At 38.8% G+C, this 20507-nt stretch overlaps 1 protein-coding gene across 2 annotated transcripts; it reads left to right on the top strand.

Moving 5' to 3' along the window:
* Window positions 1-928: 928 nt before the first annotated feature.
* Window positions 929-14565, top strand: nif3l1 (NIF3 NGG1 interacting factor 3-like 1 (S. cerevisiae)). 2 transcript variants are annotated; one of them, XM_061909437.1, is made up of 8 exons: window positions 990-1036; window positions 7319-7374; window positions 7454-7950; window positions 8039-8198; window positions 8283-8406; window positions 10957-11095; window positions 11177-11260; window positions 13676-14565. In XM_061909437.1, the coding sequence occupies exons 3-8, from the start codon at window positions 7596-7598 to the stop codon at window positions 13858-13860; spliced, it is 1047 nt and encodes a 348-aa protein (XP_061765421.1). In that variant the 5' UTR covers window positions 990-1036; window positions 7319-7374; window positions 7454-7595; the 3' UTR covers window positions 13861-14565. The 2 variants fall into 2 exon arrangements, with proteins under 2 accessions (XP_061765420.1, XP_061765421.1); XM_061909436.1 differs by lacking the exon at window positions 7319-7374 and having other exon boundaries at window positions 929-1036.
* The last annotated feature ends 5942 nt before the right edge of the window (window positions 14566-20507 follow it).

The following is a 20507-nucleotide window of genomic DNA, read 5'->3' as shown; positions in this document are numbered from 1 at the left end:
CCGACATCTACAAAGCAATTAGCTACCGGCTGCCACCTACTAATATGAAAGAGAAGTACACGGTTACTCTGCCGAGCTGTAGACAGCACCAACACTCAACAACAACACATAATTTGCAGACTATAATTACTGGTTTGAAAAAACAATTTTTAACCCAAATGGGTGATGATCTCCCAGAGCTCACCAGATTGTATCTCACGGCACACCATGAATTTCTCTTTTTTTGGTATTTTCCTGTAGCAGTTTCATGTCATCCTTTGAGCAATATTCCTCGCATCTATTTTGTTTTAGCAATCAATAATATTTCAGTTGTTGCTATCCTTTTTTGTGGGGACATTGTTGATTGTCTTGTCATGTATGGATGTACTTTGTGGACCCCGTCTCTGCTTCACACTCTGTAAGTTTTTGCTGTCGTCCAGCATTCCTTTTTTGTTTACTTTGTAGCCAGTTCAGTTTAAATTTTGTTCTGCATAGCCATCCCTAACTTTCAATGCCTTGTTTTTAGGGGCACTCACTTTTTGTTTATTTTTGGTTAACCCATTAGATATCTTTTTACCTTCACTCTGCCTCCTGCCGTTTAAGACATCTACAAAGCAATTAGCTACCGGCTGCCACCTAGCAATATGAAAGAGAATTACACAGTTACTCTGCCGAGCTGTAGACAGCACCGACACTCAACAATAACACATAATTTGCTAATTATAATTACTGGTTTCCAAAAACAATTTTTAACCCAAATGGGTAAAATTAGATAATCTCCCACGGCACACCAGACTGTCTCACGGCACACCAGTGTGCCGCGGCACAGTGGTTGAAAAACATTGGTTTAAAAACTTGTTTTTTATATCCGCATTAACTTGTTTTCTATATCTGTAGGTTATATAAAATATATAATTATATCATTTTGGTAAATGAATGGATATATAGTTATTTACTCCAGTGCATATATCCAACTGGCATGGTACTCTGACCAATCACAAGCGAGTGTGCTGTGACCAACCCGGAAACAGGAAAAGGGCGAAGCACAACTTCTCATGTAAGTGCGCACGTTTCCCATTGCTAAGTAACATGATTGGTTTTGTTTTTCTTGTCGGCGTTTACTAATACATATATTAAAAAGTTAATGGAATATATTTATTTTACCAGGAGCGTTGATTCATCGTGTAGCTAAAGATAGCCGCTGTTAGCTCTGCTGTTGGCTGCACATGCTCATTATTATGACGTGTGGCCGAACTCCGTGTTCGTACGCCCCCACTTTTCGTATGATTTGGTTATCGGCGTAAATCTTGGCCATTTTTATTAAACCATTTGCCAGACTTTGCGCATAGCGAACTGGGCCACTCCCCCTTTTATTATTCAGCGGATTCGAGTGCCCAAACAAAGCAAATGTTTCTAGGATTTAACCCATTATGGGGCCAAATAAAGTTGGGAGTGCCAGTACTTTGAAAAGGGTGAGAACCACTATTGAATTTAAGACAAAATTGGGGATAGGCTGATTGGCAGGAGATAGTGTTTCGGAGTCCATCACTTGTGAAAAGGCGAGGCTGTTGCACGGGGATCTTGCAGAAGACATGCCTGCAAAGAGTGACGCTGTTTGTGGATTTAAAGCCAGCAAAAGGCTGGTTTGAAATTTTTAACAAAGGAACATGCATACAAAGTGTCGCAAGGCATGGCGAGGCTGCAAGTTTGGACACATCACGTAAAAGGGAAATGTGGCGTTAACATATATTTCATTTCGCCATATTTCATAAGTATTTTACATGGTCCTCCGCACGTACAATAATAATTATTATCTAGGTGTGTAGCGATTAATTTGAACAATTTGATTCAGAATGTGTGGTTGCCAATATGATTCAGGGACGTTGTATAATATATATATATATATATATATATATATATATATATATATATATATATATATATATGTATATTTTTTTTTAGAACAATACGATCTGAAACGATTCAATATTTTTTTAGCAAACAAAATTCAAGCAGTGTGACTGTAAAATGGATACTGGATACTGCAAGTGAAGTTTCTTATATTGCTGGTATTCTAAGGGAATTGTGTATAAATGAATTATGTATACAAACAAGCAGGTAAACAACAATTAATGATATAAAGTAAAGTACAACCAACAATTTAGGTTGAATTAACAAGAGGAAACCTTTTCTGCTCCCATTTATAACGTTCAATCAAATTCCAATAAGAGCACCAACATTTTAACAGGTGTACCCGTTAAATACGGTGTCTGTTTTTGCCCTGGCATCGCCGATGACGGACAGCTTGTATGCCCCCTCATCCGTGTAATGGTGTTGGCCCCTTGCTTCTTAATTTTCATAGTCTCCTTTATCCATCTCTTCTATTTATTTCTTACTAATAAAATGACTTCCCTTTGTGTTCTGGAAGTCGGTGCGTCGCCGTAACATGCTTAGCTGTCACTTACGTTGTGTCGGTTCTGTCTTTTGTGGCCTAAAGTTTTGTTGCCACTTTATATCATTGTATTGTGTCGTTTGTGTTTCATGTGGCTTTTGCAATAGTGCTGTAGCTGAAAGTTTTTGTGTTGTAATTATTGATATTGTTTTGTGGCATTTGCGTTTATAATTTTTCTCAACCTACGTATCCGCTATTTATGTTTTGGTGACAGGCAGACGGACTTAATGTCCTTATCATTAAAAGTGCTAAAATTAATATAAAGTCTGCCGTTCTTAAATCCAATGTTTTCCTATTTCCAATATAAATAAAATCTATGAATTCCTTTTTAAAACAGTCTTTGATCGATACCTATTTTCCAGAAGGAAAACTTGCGCAGGACAAATCAATATAATTGAAATGTAAGAATGCGGTATAAATCGATCTATCGATATACATCAATCAATCGATACAGTATTTTTTGCATTGAAATCTATTCAGTCAAGCTTTGTCTTCATGTTTTGTGCATTAAATATATTGGATTTATGAGTCATTTTTTAGAATGAACGCTACAAAAAATAAACACGACAACAACATTAGAATAGTTGAACTGTTAAAATATTTTGTTTAGTATGAAATATACTTTGGGATTTAAGGGTGATTTTGTAAAGGGAACACTACGGCAAGTAAACCTTTGTCAAAAAAAATTATCAAAGTAAAAACTTGTCTCACTTGTGTGTGTTTGTCCATTTCCTTACTTCTTGGTTCATGAATGACTTTTTTTTTGACACTGCAAAAGTTCCACTGATGGCGTAACTGTAAAACAGTGTTGTCCCGATACCAATATTTTAGTACCGGTACCAAAATTATTTTGATACTTTTCTAAATAAAGGGTACCACAAAAAAATTGATTTTTATTTATTTTAACAAAAAAATCTTAGTGTACATTAAACATATGTTTCTTATTGCAATTAAAACCTTGAATTAAATAGTGACCATACAAGACAACTTGTCTTTTATTCCTAAGTAAACAAGCAAAGGCTCCTAATTAGTCTGCTGACATATGCAGTAACATATTGTGAAATTTATCATTCTATTATTTTGTCAACATTTTTAAGGGCAGGTGATAGAAAAGACATGCACCTGGGGATAGGTTGATTGGCAACACTAAATTGGCCCTAGTGTGTGAATGTGAGTGTGAATGTTGTCTGTCTATCTGTGATGGCCCTGCGATGAGGTGGCGACTTGTCCAGGGTGTACCCCGCCTTCCGCCCGATTGTAGCTGAGATAGGCGCCAGCGCCCCCCGCGACCCCGAAAGGGAATAAGCGGTAGAAAATGGATGGATGGAAGGTGATAGAAAATGAATGATTAATCTACATGTTAATTTACTGTTAATATCTGCTTACTTTCTCTTTTAACATGTTTTATCTACACTTCTGTTAAAATGTAATAATCACTTATTCTTCTGTTGTTTGATACTTTACATTAGTTTTGGATGATACCAAGTCGTTACATTGGTCATATTCAAAATTCTCATGATTCCAGGGACGTATTTTCTGAGTTTATAAACATAATATGAATTTAAAAAAAACAAAAGAAGATGTTGTGATGCCAAAAAATATTGACGTAATCATAGTAGTACCGACTAGATACGTGCCTGTACTTGATATCATTACAGTGGATATCAGGTGTAGATCCACCAATGACATTTGTTTACATTTTGTTGCTGGTGATCTATGGTGTGTAGTGAAGAATGTTTAGCTATTCCACGTCTTGCAGGGATGATACTTGTAAGAAACGTATTTTATTTGTCGCCATGGAGACCAGGATTAGTGATTTAGAAGTCGCTAAAGCACTGCCGAATTCGGATGGACATTTGCCGCTTGCTAGCTAGCCATGTCTTTAAGCACCACTTCCTGAGGGCGTTTCAGTGTTATAACTTCACCTTTATTGTTAGTTTTTAAGCCAAAATGCGTCAGTCCTCCCTTTTCTGTCTACACACTGTGTCTGCTTGTAAGTACTCTGTGATTGTGTGCTACCGAACATGCTCCTCTGCTCATTAACCAGCAATGACTCGACATAACTTTGGCGCGGGCGCAGAGGGTTGCGGGATCGGTACGTTCCAGAGGCGGTATAGTACCGGAAAGGATTCATTGGTATTGCGGTACTATACTAATACTGGTATACTGTACAACCCTACTGTAAATATAATAATTACCAAAATGTTATGATTACAGGCAGTGACTAGACTAGACTGGATCATTTATATTTTTTGTGAGAGGGAAATCCTACAGTGCCATCCAAAAGTATGGGAACAGTGAGTCCAATTTGTTTATTTTTGTTGTAGACTGAAAACATTTGGGTTTGACATTAAAAGATGAATATGGGACAAAAGATCAACATTTCAGCTTTTACTTCCTGGTATTTACATCTGGATCTGATAAATAACTTAGAAGATAACACCTTTTTGTTTGAACCTACCCAGTTTTTTAGAGCAAAAGTATTGGAACATGTGACTGACAGGTGTGTTTTGTTGCCCAGGTGTCTCCCAATTACATTGATTATTCAAACAATAATTAGCACTGAATGTCTGAACTCAGTTTCAGATTACATTTGCCTGTGCGGACTGCATTTAGAGGTGGAACCAACATGAAAACCAGAGAGCTGTCAATGAGTGAAAAAGAAGCAATTGTGAATCTGAGAGAAGATGGACAATCAATCAGACCCGTTGCACAAACATTGGCCATAGCCAGTACAACCATTTGGAATGTCCTGAAGAAAAAAAGAAACCACTGGTGTACTAAGCAACAGACGTCAAACAAGTAGATCGAGGAAAATATCAGCAGTAGATGACAGAAACATTGTAAGAGCTATAAAAAACAACTGTTAGTGACATCAGCAACAACCTCCAGAGGGCAGGAGTGAAGGTATCACAATCTACTTTTCGCAGAAGACTTCATGAACAGAGGTACCGAGGTTACACCAGAAGGTGCAAACCACTCATTTGCAAGAAGAATAGGTAGACCAGGCTGGAATTTGCCAAAAGGTACAGCAATGACCCTCAAAAATTCTAGACTAATGAGGCAAAGATTAACTTCTTCCAAAGTGATGGAAAGGCAAACGTTTTGATAAATAAATGATCTGCTCATGATCCCAAACATACAAGCTCATCTGTGAAACATAATGTCATGGCTTGGGCTTGCGTGGCTTCTTCTGGGACAGGCTCTTTCATCTTCAATGATGATGTAACGCATAATGGCAGCAGCAAAATGAACTCCGAAGTCTACAGAAACATTTTGTCTGCTAATTGAAAGAAAGATGCAACCAAACTGATTGAGAGATCTTTCCTCATGCAGCAAGATAAAAAGCCAAAACACACTGCCAAAACAACAAAGGAGTTCATCAGGGGCAAGAATTGGAAGGTTTTAGACTGGCCAAGTCAGTCTCAAGACTTAAACCCAATAGAGCTTGAATTTTACCTGCTGAAGAGGAGACTAAAGGGAGTAACCCCCTAAAACAAACAACTGAAAGAGGCTTTAATGAAAGCCTGGAAAAGCATCATAAAAGAAGAATGCAAAAGTTTGGTGATGTCAATGGGTCACAGGCTTGATGCAGTTATTGAAAACAAAGGATTTGATACTAAATATTAGGACTTATTCACTTTAATATATTTTAAGTTTCTTCCTTCTCCCCCTTGGTTCTATTTTTAGGAATTATGGCATTGCATTTCATTTTTATGCCGGTGATTGCCAGATCTATTTTCCCATGGCCCAAAATAACACGGTTCAACGTCTCGACTGCCTGCACGACATCTAAGCCTGGCTTTCAGCTAACTTACTGAGCCTAAATGAAGACAAAACAGAAGTTATGTTGTTTGGTCCATGTCACTCTCCCTCCCCCAACGTTGACCGTGGCACTCTGGCCCCGTATCACAGCGACTGTGTCACAAACCTGGGGGTAAAGTTCGACTCAGATTTTAAATTCGAAAAACAAATCAGCAGCGTCATTCAAAAAAGCTTTTATCAATTACGCCAAATAGCGAAAGTGAAACCGCTTCTATCAGGACATGATCTCGAGAAATTAATCCACGCCTTTATCTCGAATCGTTTAGTCTACTGCAATGCCCTGTATGTAGGCATTAGCCAGGCCTCCCACGCCCGCCTGCAGCTTGTGCAGAACTCTGCTGCTCGTCTGCTAACACAGACCCGCAGACGTGAGCACATCACCCCTATATTAGCGTCCCTTCACTGGCTGCATGTGCGTTACCGAATCAATTTTAAACTCCTTCTATTTGTTTTTAAATGTCTAAACAACGTCGCGCCAACATATCTCTCTGACCTCCTTCAGCCTTACTGCCCCACCCGATCCCTAAGATCAGCCGATCAGCTGCTACTGATGGTCCCTGACAAAAGGCTGAAGCTTAGAGGTGACAGAGCTTTCGCTGCTGCTGCTCCCAAGCTCTGGAGCGACCTACCTCTGAGTGTTAGACAAGCCTCCTCTCTTCCTGTTTTTAAATCTCTCTTAAAAACATACTTTTATTCCTTGGCTTTTAACACTGAGTGATATCCATCCTGCAATGGCGCCCCATTATACACCTGCTGTGAAGCTGTTTTTATGTTTTATTTATTTATTTTTTATCATGTTCTGTTTGTGTTGTGTTGTTTGCTCGGTTCTCGTATTATCTTTTAACCTGCCCATTGTACAGCACTTTGGCTACCCCTGTGGTAAATTTAAAATGTGCTTTATAAATAAAGTTGATTTGATTTGATTTGATGTTCCAATACTTTTACTTACCTAAAAATGTTGTGTTCCATTACAAATAAGGCTATCTTCTGAGTTGTTTAAATAAAAGCTGTAATGTTGATCTCTTGTCTCCGTCTTTTGATGACAAACCCACATTTTTTCAGTCTACAACAAAAATAAAGGAATGGGCCTCACTGTTCCAATACTTTTGGAGGGCACTGTAAGTAGCAAATAAACATCTGACTGCCTTGTCCTGTTTGGAGATAGCATTGCTTTTGACGTTGTGTTTATCCACACAGGTCTCGCCTGGTGTTGACTGGATGTAAGAACCTTCAAAAGTTATTAGCATCACGCAGCTTCAGGTGTGTTTCCAACAGGCCTTTCCACACCATCCCTCAGACGTCCCTCAACAACAGTCATAAAGGCCCAGCTCCTAGCCAGATGGAGCTAAAAGAAGTTGTAAAGGTGTTGGAGGATATCGCTCCCCTCTCTTTGGCCGAGTCGTGGGACAACGTGGGCCTGCTGGTGGAGCCGAGCAAGCCGCGGCCCGTGAAAACCATCCTACTTACCAATGATCTCACGAATGCCGTCATGGAGGAAGCGGAGGCCATGAGTTGTGATCTTCTCATCTCTTATCATCCTCCGCTCTTTCAACCAATCAAACGTCTGGTCCAGAAGGACTGGAAGCAGCGATTGGCTATCCGGGCCGTGGAGGCTGGCATGGCCATCTTCTCCCCTCACACTTCATGGGACAGCGTAAGAGGAGGAGTTAACGACTGGCTGGTTGGCGGACTTGGTGAGAATATAAACTAAGTCCCACCTGTCACTGCATAATTAATGGAGTTTGGACATTTGTCCCCATTTGGTTTTCTTTTTGCATTCAGGGCCCGGCCAGGTGTCTGTGCTGAGTCAGGCCTACATCGCCTTAGAACACACTCACATGGTGGAGTTCAAAAGCAGGAGTGAGAATTTAGACGCTCTTCTGGAAGAATTGACAACACATTTTGAACAGGATATTGAAGTGACACTACAAGATGCACAGAGGTTAACAGAGTAAAAATAATGATTATTTCAGAACTAAAACATGGAAGATAAAATAATAAATGCATTTAATTTGTCTTTCAACAGAATTGATGGTGACTACAGGCAAGTCAGGCTACACTGCAGTGGCTCTGTGCTGACCCCTGTTGTTGATAAAGTGTTCCAACGCATCATTAACTGCCGCTCTCTACACATCTTTAAGTGTGAAAAGGTGAGCAACAAATCACATGTTTTGCTTAGTTTTAATTCTTACAAGAAAATATTATTCACACTCATCAAAATATGATTTGTTTTAGCCAATAAAATAATCAACAATAAATTAAATTTAACTCGATAACTGTGGAATAGAGCGATACTGCAAGTCCATTTATATATGATTTTATTATGGCTGTCAAAAACAACTAGTCACCTCTTGTGATCGATCACAAAAAATATTGCATTGATCATGTATGTATGCAGAATAAAACAGCAGTTTATTCCGTCCGTGCATGCTCCTTTACCGTAATCGCGGATGGTTACCTGAAAGGTGCCGCAGGCTGTGATCAGGTCAATGCATACGTCAGTCCAAACGTGAGTGAGAAGACTATATGCTAAGTGGCAAATTTCACCTCAAAACACACCTCGACAGGACTTATAAAAACTTGTCAGCAGGTTTTGAGCAAAAAAATGACATGCATTGAAGTAAAACATTTAAAAAAAAATCCTGTATAATATTCTGACAGTAAAATTGCATTAGTATCCAAATATTGGGCTTTTTAAAAGTTAATTTAAATGAGTTAAATTATTCTTAAGTGATTAAGCAAAATTCAAAAGTTTGATTAGTCTGACTAAAAAAAAATATATATCATTTGACAGCAAAACAGAAATACATTTCCAATTCATTAGGGGATTAATAAAGGTTATCCATTAACTTTGGATAAATTGACATGTCGGTGTGTGTTTGTTTTCTTCGTCTTGTCGCTTCCAATCATGGGTGCAAGACGATTCACTCTGCATCGCTCTCAGCACCTGAGCACGCAGTGAACCCTTTTGTCAGCAATTCACAATCTCTTTCTTGGTGGCTGCAGGCGGGATTGCTAGCGTACACACACACAGGATGCACGGACAGAAAGCCTCAATATTTGCAACCCGCTAGTGGAAAGCACCACAAGGTAACAAAAATTACAAAGAAAAAAGATGATTTCGAGGCCAAGTATGTCTGTGTGGGAATACTTTTGGCTTAAAATCAATTGAGCAAGATGAGCCCATCATCACGGAAGAAAGAGGCAGTATGCCTAATTTGTTGGAAAGTGATGGCATCAAAAAAAGACAACTAAACAAAACAACCCTACTTTAGTCAGCCACCGATTGTGCAAGTTCTCCCACTTAAAATGATGACAGAGGTCTGTAATTTTCATCAAGGTACACTTCAACTGTGAGAGACAGAATGTGAAAAAAAATCCAGGAATTCACATTGTAGGAATTTTAAAGAATTTATTTGTAAATTATGGTGGAAAATAAGTATCTGGTCAACCATTCAAAGCTCACACTGATGGAAGGAGGTTTTGGCTCAAAATCTCACGATACATGGCCCCATTCATTCTTTCCTTAACATGGATCAATCGTCCTGTCCCCTTAGTTGAGTTTATACCAAAATGGATACATGGATGATACAGCAGAGGATTGGGAGGATGTCATGTGGTCAGATGAAACCAAAATAGAACTTTTTGGTATAAACTCAACTCGTCGTGTTTGGAGGAAGAAGAATACTGAGTTGCATCCCAAGAACACCACACCTACTGTGAAGCATGGGGGTGGAAACATCATGCTTTGGGGCTGTTTTTCTGCTAAGGGGACAGGACGATTGATCCGTGTTAAGGAAAGAATGAATGGGGCCATGTATCGTGAGATTTTGAGCCAAAACCTCCTTCCATCAGTTAGAGCTTTGAATGGTTGAGCAAATACTTATTTTCCACCATAAGTTAAATATAAATTCTTTAAAATTCCAACAATGTGAATTCCTGGATTTTTTTTCACATTCTGTCCCTCACAGTTGAAGTGTACCTATGATGAAAACTACAGACCTCTGTCATCATTTTAAATGGGAGAATGTGCACAATCGGTGGCTGACTAAATACTTTTTTGCCCCACTGTAAATAAGACTGCCCACAAAACGGCACATCCTGAAGAGACGGTCAGAAAGTGGCTTGAAGACGGTCTCTAAAACAATATGTATGCACAATTTTGACCAAAGAACCAACATTATATGGTATGTAGACCACAAATAGGTATTTTAAATGTAAAAAAAATCATAATGTGACCCCATTTTAAGATATTTAAAAGTCCTTAACAGTCAAATTACAATGGTAAAAAATACTAATGAGCAATAACAGTTTAATGCATTTGAAAATGTTAATTTTCAATAATATTAATAATAATGGATTAGATATATACGGCACTTTTCTACACACTTGACACTCAAAGCTCTCAGAAAAAAGCGATAACCCATCATTCATTCACTCCACATTCACCTTGGTGGTGGTAAGCTACATTTGTATCCACAGCAGCCCGAGAGTTGACTGACCAGAAATTATTTTTATATATAATCTTTACACTAACGTAATAATATCATTACATTAATGCTTAATACAGAACATTGCTGACAATAATATCAAATGTGTTATCAGTTCATGCCTAATAATAATGCTGCTTGCCTAAGACATTCATTTATCATGTATATTTTCATGAGTTGCTGTTCTAACATGAGTGTGTGACGACCTAGGCACCTCGGTTAGACCACGGCCAGGGGCGCCTCAGTGTCTTAAGCCAGCCAGTAACCGTGTCGACCGCTGTGCAGAAAATGAAGTCCCACTTGGGTTTGAAGCACGTTCGTTTGGCCATCGGACAGGGGCGCACGGAAGGTGGGTACCGTCATGCAATCTGCGCAGGGCAGTGAGGAGAAAGGAGAAAGAAAATGGCGCTTACTCTTTGCGTCGTTCCAGAGTCGTTTGTTCATACTGTGGCTGTGTGCGCTGGATCGGGAGCCTCAGTGCTGAAAGGTGTCAAAGCAGACCTCTACGTCACAGGTGGGTCTTATTTCTGCAAAGAAGAGCATTATAATTGGCTGTTTTATCATAATTGGTAGCATTATAGCTGGGAGGTTTATCTAAACCACAAATGGTTTGATGAAATAGAAAGCAGGCAATAATTAGAGATATGCTGTTATTTCAAAAAGTTATTTTGAATTAATCCTCCTCTGCAGCGGACTTTTATGTTTTCATAACACATCTTTTTACTTAACACCCAAAACATAAATGTAAATTAAAGAGTATGCTGATTCTCAAAAGCATATAATAAGTGCTGTACATGTTTTAACTTAAATAATGTTGTGGTGTGCATAAGAAAGTGGTCAGGAATTATTTGCTCTCTTTGATCACAAGGCCATTTCTTAACAAGTATTTTGCAAAAAAAAAAAGTATTTTGCACAACATAACAGCAGTTATAATAGCGGTAAGGTGCAAACTGCTCAGTCACAGGCATGTTACTACCCTTTGAGGAAAAAAAAGAGGAACATTAAGGAAAAAGAGGAACATTTCTATCAGCACAAAGTACAGCCACGCAAACCCCGAAATACATTTTTGTAAATCAAGACTACATTTCCTGCAATTGGTGCGTCTCTACACTATATTTGACCTTTAGATTTGTTCTCATTTACCAACATTTTTGGGCTGTATTTTTGACTTTTAAATCCCATGTAATGTACCAAATAATTATAATTTTTTTAGTAGATAAGTTAACATTATCATTACAAATGTAATATAAAATTCCATAAAATGCATGCAAAGAACACAGAAAACATTTCCCATTTGGCAATCCTATCCTATTGCCATGTTCCCTCTTGTAATATACTTCCGGTGTTGTGACCTCTGTTTACAATCCGTCATGTCAAAAATACACTTTCTCGCTGGCTACTATTAAATACTCTAGAACTACAACTGGTTTGGACCTAACAGTGTTTGGATTGGAATCATCCAAATATGATTAGCAGCAAAGTAGACAACCGTCAACGTTGTGGCTTGGAGAGCGAATGGAGGTGACAACAAGTCAGCTGGCAAGAATATTAGCTAACGAGCGAGCTCGTTTTGGTGCTCTCGAACATGATCTTAAATTGTTTTTTTTGCTATTTAATTTGGAGCACCGAAACAAGCTCACTAGTTACTAGGGCTGTGAATATTTGGGTGTCCCACGATTCGATAATATATCGATTTTTTTTTTATTCGATTCTCGATTCAAAAACGATATTTTTCCGATTCAAACAGATTCTGTATTCATTTAATACATAGGATTTCAGCAGGATCTACCCCAGTCTGCTGACATGCAAAAAGAGTAGTAGATTTTAATAAAAAAAAAGCTTTTATAATTGTAAAGGACAATGTTTTATCAACTGATTGCAATAATGTAAATTTGTTTGAACTATTAAACAAACCAAAAATACGACTTATTTTATCTTTTGTGAAAACATTGGACACAGTGTGTTGTCAAGCTTATGAGATGCGATGCAAGTGTAAGCCACTGTGACACTATTGTTCTTTTTTATTATTTTTATAAATGTCTAATGATAATGTCAATGAGGGATTTTTAATCGCTGCTATGCTGAAATTATAACTAATATTGATACTGTTGTTGGTAATATTCATTTTTGTTTCACTACTTTTGGTTTGTTCTGTGTGGTGATTGTGTCTCCTCAATTGCTCTGTTTATTGCAGTTATGAGTGTTGCTGGGTGAGGTTTAGTTTTGGAATTGGATCGCATTGTTATGGTATTGCTGTTTGTTGGATTGATTCAAAATAAAAAAATAAAAAAATCGATTTTTTTAAATTGAGAATTGATTCTGAATTGCACAATAGATTTGATTCGTGTTCGAATCGATTTTTTCCCACACCCCTACTAGTTACCTAATTATCTAGCAAGCTTACTTGTCATCTTCGTTTGCTATCAGAACCACAATGTTGACTTCGCTGCTAATCATACTTGCCTGACCTGCAACTTAGTACGGTGTTTAGGGAAGAGGAACACAGTGCCTGCGGCTGAAGGGAGCGTTCAATACATTTTGTTTGGATCGTATTCGTATTGATATTTCAATTAAAAAAAACAGGAAAGTGATATTTTGATGTGAAAATGAATGTTAAAAAAACTGACTTTTCGCCGAAATGTCACATACCTGCAGTCGGTAATAATAGTGCTGTTAGTTCATTGTCAACAGATGAGTGGCAACATTTTAAAGTGCCTGCAGAGGTGGATAAAGCGGCTGTTACTATTGATACGTCAATTTCAGGTACTGCCATCCCTGTGGAGTTAATAAAAGCACATCAATAGGTTGTCTACAGCCACAGCTGTTAGTTTGAGCAAATAGTTTTTCTTAGACCACGCACCATGTGACTATAGGAGATTCAGTGATAGATTTAACCTAAAATGTTTACATTGCTCTTTTAATCGTTTAGGTGAGATGTCTCACCATGAAGTGCTGGATGCGGTTGCCAAGGGAATTAGCGTCATCCTTAGCGATCACAGCAACAGCGAACGTGGCTATCTCACGGTCTTCCGGGAGGGACTGACTCAACTTCTTCCTGTCAATGTCGTCGTGATGGTGTCGAAGGCTGACCGGGACCCCTTAGTGATTGTTTGAAGACTTCATCCTGTCACTTTCTTGTTTCTCTTAATAAATATGTGGCTGGATTTATTTTCATTTTGGATGACACCACAAAAAAATTTTGCCAAGGCGTGCAATGGACATGTGTTCATCTCATGCGTGCAGGGGATTTATTTCTGGAAGTTTTAATCCTGATAATCACTCACATCATGTTTGCTCCTATCTAGCAAGCACGAACCTTCCCTAAATGGAGGGCTGGTATCAAGCAGGCAGGAGCAACAACCTAAAAAAGAAAAAGAAAAAAAGTAATCCTCATCAAGGATCTTGTTGGAGGGAATTGGGTCAGAATGGCTGTACCATCTACACTTATCTAGATACAGCAGACACTTTCTTACAAAGAATGAGGGTCGATTTTTCAAATGAATGGTATTGAAATTTTGGTCCGATATTGGCTTTCTTACCGATATTTGAAATGTCGATTCCTCCCTACAACCAGCGTCTTCTGCAGTAAGTTGTTTTGCATAACCACAATATCGTTCTTACTTGAAATTCGAAGCCGACAAAATTGACCCCCAAAAAAATGTCCTCTGCAGAGGACGCTTGTTCTCAGGATGATGTTGCTCAACCGTAGCGAGCAAACTTGTTGCTCTGTGGAACGACACTTACCGAGCGGTTTCCATTTTAGATATCGAAGCAATAACTTTTCTGATATCATTATCTGCAATAAAACATACCAATATATTATGACTCTTTTTTTATTCATTTATTTTTTTATTTTATTTTTTTTAATAGTGGTCACAGGATATTATCTGACATCCCTAAAATCTTAGCTTGTCCTCTTATTATTAGCATGGTCTGCTGATAAGCTGGGTTCTACAAATATTGACATCTTGGGATGTTCTGGTCAGGGTTTCATACTCACGATTCCGATACAGAGCACCCATGAGTGAAATCGGTCCATACCGATACTGATACCATATATTAACTAAATGTATTTAGGGTGAATGCTATTGACAGTTTAACACTAAACTACTTTTGTCATTCTTTTTTATTACATACAATAGTTTGAGTAAAACAACATCAATAGGCTACAATAACTAAACAAAAGCAAACATTACTATCTACTATTCATTTAAATCATTTGGTTTTTGCAGTGTACATTCTGCTGTTACATAGTTCATAGTTCATAGTACATAGTTCATAGTTCATAGTTCATTCATAGTTCATTCGGGGACGGCGTGGCGCAGTGGGAGAGTGGCCGTGCGCAACCTGAGGGTCCCTGGTTCAAATCCCACCAAGTACCAACCTCGTCACATCCGTTGTGTCCTGAGCAAGACACTTCACCCTTGCTCCTGATGGGTGCTGGTTGGCGCCTTGCATGGCAGCTCCCTCCATCAGTGTGTGAATGTGTGTGTGAATGGGTAAATGTGGAAGTAGTGTCAAAGCACTTTGAGTACCTTGAAGGTAGAAAAGCGCTCTACAAGTACAACCCATTTATTTATTTTACATTCTTTAAGTTTACTTAGCACTTATTTTTTGTTGTTGTTTAAAGGCCTACTGAAACCCACTACTATCGACCATGCAGTCTGATAGTTTATATATCAATGATGAAATTTTAATATTGCAACACATGCCAATATGGCCGGTTTAGTTTACTAAATTGCAATTTTCGCGCGCATTATCCTGCTGAAATGTCGCGTATGATGACGCGTGCGCGTGATGTCACGGATTGTTGCGGACATTTTGGTCAACCACCGATCCCAGCTATAAGTCGTCTGCTTTAATCGCATAATTACACAGTATTCTGGACATCTGTGTTGCTGAATCTTTTGCAATTTGTTCAATTAATAATGGAGACGTCAAAGAAGAAAGATGTAGGTGGGAAGCGCTGTATTGCGGCCGGCTTTAGCAACACAAACACAGCCGGTGTTTTCTTGTTTAATTGTTTACATTCCCGAAAGATGACGGTGAAGCTTTACTATGGAACAGAGCGGTCAAGCGAACATGGTTCCCTACCACATGTCAACCGGCAGGTTTCGGTGAGAAAATGGTGGTAATAAGTCGGCTCTTACCGTAGACATGAGCAGAGAGCTTGTCGTTCCTCCTGCAGCTGCGGACGCTCTTGCCTCCTCCCACCGGCCGCCCCCGACCGTCGGATGCAGGTAAGACCATATAATCTCACTGAAACACTAGTAACACAATAAGCAGATAAGGGATTTTCCAGAATTATCCTAGTAAATGTGTCTAATGACATCTGAATCGCTCTCACTGCCTTCGTCTATTTTTTCCTAGTCCTTCACTCTCACTTTCCTCATCCACGAATCTTTCATCCTCGCTCAAATGAATAGGGAAATCGTCGCTTTCTCGGTCCGAATCGCTCTCGCTGCTGGTGGCCATGATTGTAAACAATGTGAGGATGTGAGGAGCTCCACAACCCGTGACGTCACGCGCACATCATCTGCTACTTCCGGTACAGGCAAGGCTTTTTTATTAGCGACCAAAAGTTGCGAACTTTGTCGTCGATTTTCTCTTCTAAATCCTTTCAGCAAAAATATGGCAATATCGCGAAATGATCAAGTATGACAAATAGCATGGAACTGCTATCCCCATTTAAATAACAAAATATCATTTCAATAGGCCTTTAAAGCTATCTTAGCGGTTAGCTCAGCTATTAGCATGCCTGCTCCTGGAATGTGTAGCATGTTTAGACTTGGCCTACGGTGATAAGACTACTTGGTAATGGTACTTAAGATAGTAAGAAATGCGGTTTAATTGCCTTAATGGTGGTGATTAATAATATTAGCTAAATGAAGCGGCTCCACACTGTGTAAGGAGACACATAATTAGTTGCTAGCTGCTTGTCAGCTGAGGTACTAAGAAATAAATACAGTTGATTGGCATTAAACGGCATTAATCGATAGTGGCGACCACAAAATCTTTCATGGAAATGGCATACTGATCTGTGACCAAGCGATGGGCGCATCCCTATCCACTTCCCAAACAAATATGGAAATTATTTTTCTTTATCAATATACTATTTAGAGAGCGGTGTGTTTGTTGCCTTAATGACCTTTGGACCTCATTAAGCAAACGAGGATGCACTTCAAAGTACTTCGCACATACATGTGAAGGAGCAGGACTGTGCTTTTAATGCTTAATGCATTCCCTCCCCATGCAAACAGCAGCGCTGAAACAACACACAAGTCACACTCCTCATTATTGGCTTGTTACACTGACACACCTGTCCGCTCGTAAACGCATTAATATGTACCCAGCAACCCCCCAACCCCCAATTCGCTTGTTGCCCACCATCAAGGCTTTCTCTTGTGCTGGGTGTTCACACCTCCACTTCCCCTCGAGCTCGCTACACAGACACAAATGGAGAAGGAAAACAACAACTATAACAACATTTACTCTCATGTTACCTAAGTCCAGTTGTCACTCGTGAGCAACATGCAAGTAATGATATATTTATTCTTCTAATTTGAAGGCCTCAGTGGTGTGTCAGAACATTAAAAGTATAGCCATTACCATGAATTGATTAACGTGGACCCCGACTTAAAAAAGTTGAAAAACTTATTTGGGTGTTACCATTTAGTGGTCAATTGTACGGAATACGTACTGTACTGTACAATCTACGAATAAAAATTTAAATCAATCAAACAAACTTTCACTCAATGGACACTCTACACTTGTCTTAATACAACGTTACAGATGAATAACTGCACAACTGCAAACTACAACCACAATCACATTGGTTAAAAGCCTGCAAACGTCCAATTCCTATTTGTTGGTGTGTTGCGTGGCCAAATTGCAGCAAGCGGCCCAGGTGGCTTCCTCTTTTTTACTAACATCCGAAAGACTCCCCGCTGAGGAGGACTAAACAGATGCATGGCTGGGAGGAAGAAACATGTCATCAAGCCATCAATAAGCAGCAGGAGAGCAACCTGTAAACTACTTTTCCTTCCAATTCTGTCCCGTCTAGTCACTACTGGAATGCAATACATTATTATTCTTTTTTGAATAGATTTGGCTGTGTTGCAAAGACACTGTGGCATATTTGTTAAAAGATGATGCGAATATATATATATTATATATATACTTATTGCCACTGTGGTAATAATGATATAAAATACTTATACTTTTTTGTTAGAATATAATACAACTGTGGCATACATTAGTACAAATAGAATAAAACACTACTGTAGTATGAATAAAATAAAATAAATTAAGATAGAATGGTGTTGATCTGATTATCTTCTTTTTTTTTTTGTTAAGATAGGAGAATACAGTTCTTCAAAACCAACAACTGCATATACAGTCGTGGTCAAAAGTTTACATACACTTGTGAAGGACATAATGTCATGCCTGTCTTGAATTTCCAATAATTTGCAGAACTTTTATTTTTTTGTGATAGAGTGATTGGCGCACATACTTGTTGGTCACAAAAAACATTAATGAAGTTTGGTTCTTTTATGAATTTATTATGGGTCTACTGAAAATGGGACCAAATCTGCTGGGTCAAAAGTATACAAACAGCAATGTTAATATTTGGTTACATGTCCCTTGGCAAGTTTCACTGCAATAAGGCGCTTTTGGTAGCCATCCACCAGCTTCTGGTTGAATTGTTGACCACTCCTCTTGACAAAATTGGTGCAGTTCGGCTAAATGTGTTGGTTTTCTGACATTGACTTCTTTCCTCAGCATTGTCCACACATTTAAGTCAGGACTTCGGGAAGGCCATTCTAAAACCTTAATTCTAGCCTGACTTAGCCATTCCTTTACCACTTTTGATGTGTATTTGGGGTCATTGTCCTGTTGGAACACCCAACTGCGCCCAAGACCCAACATCTGGGCCGATGATTTTAGGTTCTTCTGTAAAATTTGGAGGTAATCTTCATTGTCCCATTCACTCTCTGTAAAGCACCAGTTCCATCGGCAGCAAAACAGGCCCAAAGCTTAAGACTACCACCACCATGCTTGACGCTAGGCATGGTGTTCCTGGGATTAAAGGCCTCACCTTTCCTCCTCCAAACATATTTCCGGGTATTGTGGCCAAACAGCTCAATTTTTGTTTTATCTGACATCACATGGAAAAAGATAAGTAAGACCTTCTGGAGGAAAGTTCTGTGGTTCCCAAACACACGTCAGAAGTGGTAAAGGAATGGCTAAATCCGGCTAGAATTAAGGTTTTAGAATGGCCTTGCCAAAGTTTTGACTTAAACGTGTGGAAAATGCTGAAGAAACAAGTCCATGTCAGAAAAAAACAAATTTAGCTGAACTGCATCAATTTTGTTAAGAGGAGTGGTAAAAATTCAACCAGAAGCTTGTGGATGGCTACCAAAAGCGCCTTATTGCAGTGAAACTTGCCAAAGGACATTTAACCAAATATTAATATTACTGTATGTATACTTTTGACCCAGCAGATTTGGTCACATTTTCAATAGACCCCTAATAAATTCATAAAAGAACCAAACTTCATGAATGTTTTTTGTGACCAACAAGTATGTGCTCCAATCACTCTATCACAAAAAATAAGAGTTGTAGAAAACATTGGAAACTCAAGACAGCCATGACATTATGTTCTTTACAAGTGTATATAAACTTTTGACCAAGACTGTACATTATTGAAAAAACTTTTTTTTTAAAGTTTTTAATATAATTTTGCAACTCCATGTACATTTCTAAGTGCTCTTTCAGTATTAGAATTTTAATATGTATTAAAAAAATGTCTTAGTTTATTTTAGAAAAACTAGACATTGAAGAATTGCGCAATTCCCTGTGTATTGATTAAAAAAAGTGAAGTTGCCATGTTTGAACATTAAAGGCCTACTGAAATGAGATTTTCTTATTCAAACGGGGATAGCAGGTCCATTCTATGTGTCATACTTCATCATTTCGCGATATTGCCATATTTTTGCTGAAAGGATTTAGAAGAGAACATCCATGATAAAGTTCGCAACTTCAGGTCGCTAATAAAAAAGCCTTGCCTGTACCTGAAGTAGCAGACGATGTGCGCGTGACGTCACGGGTTGTAGGGCTCCTCACATCCTCACATTATTTATAATGTGAGCCTCCAGCAGCAAGAGCTATTCCGACCAAGAAAGCGAGAATTTCCCCATTAATTTGAGCGAGGATGAAAGATTCGTGGATGAGGATATTGAGAGTAAAGGACTAGAAGAAAAAAAAGGCGATTGCAGATGTTATTACACACATTTACTATGATAATTCTGGAAAATCCCTTATCTGCCAATTGTGTTAGTGTTTTAGTGAGATAAAATAGTACCTAAAGTCAGAGGGGTGTGGCCACAGGTACGTGTGTTGACCCAGTGTCTCTGAGGCAAGTAACGCTGCTGGGAGCTCCGTTGATGTCCCCGGTAAGAGCAAACTTATTACCACAATTTTCTAACCGAAAACTGCTGGTTGACATTTGGTCGGGATCCATGTTCGCTTGACCGCTCTGATCCATAGTAAAGCTTCGCCTTCGGGAATTTTAAACAAGGAAACACCGACTGTGTTTGTGTGGCTAAAGGCTAAAAGCTCCCACCTCCATCTTTCTACTTTGACTTCTCCAATATTAATTGAAAAAATTGCAAAAGATTCAGCAATACAGATGCCCAGAATACTGTGTAATTATGCAATTAAAGCGGACGACTTATAGCTTGGATCGGGCTGGAAAATAA

This window comes from Nerophis ophidion, linkage group LG08 (genome assembly GCF_033978795.1).
Source record: "Nerophis ophidion isolate RoL-2023_Sa linkage group LG08, RoL_Noph_v1.0, whole genome shotgun sequence".
Lineage (NCBI taxonomy): Eukaryota > Metazoa > Chordata > Actinopteri > Syngnathiformes > Syngnathidae > Nerophis > Nerophis ophidion.
The sequence above is the reverse complement of the archived record's forward strand: the minus strand, read 5'-3'. Positions and strand labels throughout refer to the sequence as shown.

Bases quoted from the DNA above. Each gene is read 5' to 3' on its own strand.
- nif3l1 (XM_061909436.1), top strand. The intron at 7,951-8,038 runs GTGAGAATATAA...TTTTGCATTCAG, and splicing joins CTGGCTGGTTGGCGGACTTG to GGCCCGGCCAGGTGTCTGTG. The intron at 8,407-10,956 runs GTGAGCAACAAA...GTGACGACCTAG, and splicing joins ACATCTTTAAGTGTGAAAAG to GCACCTCGGTTAGACCACGG.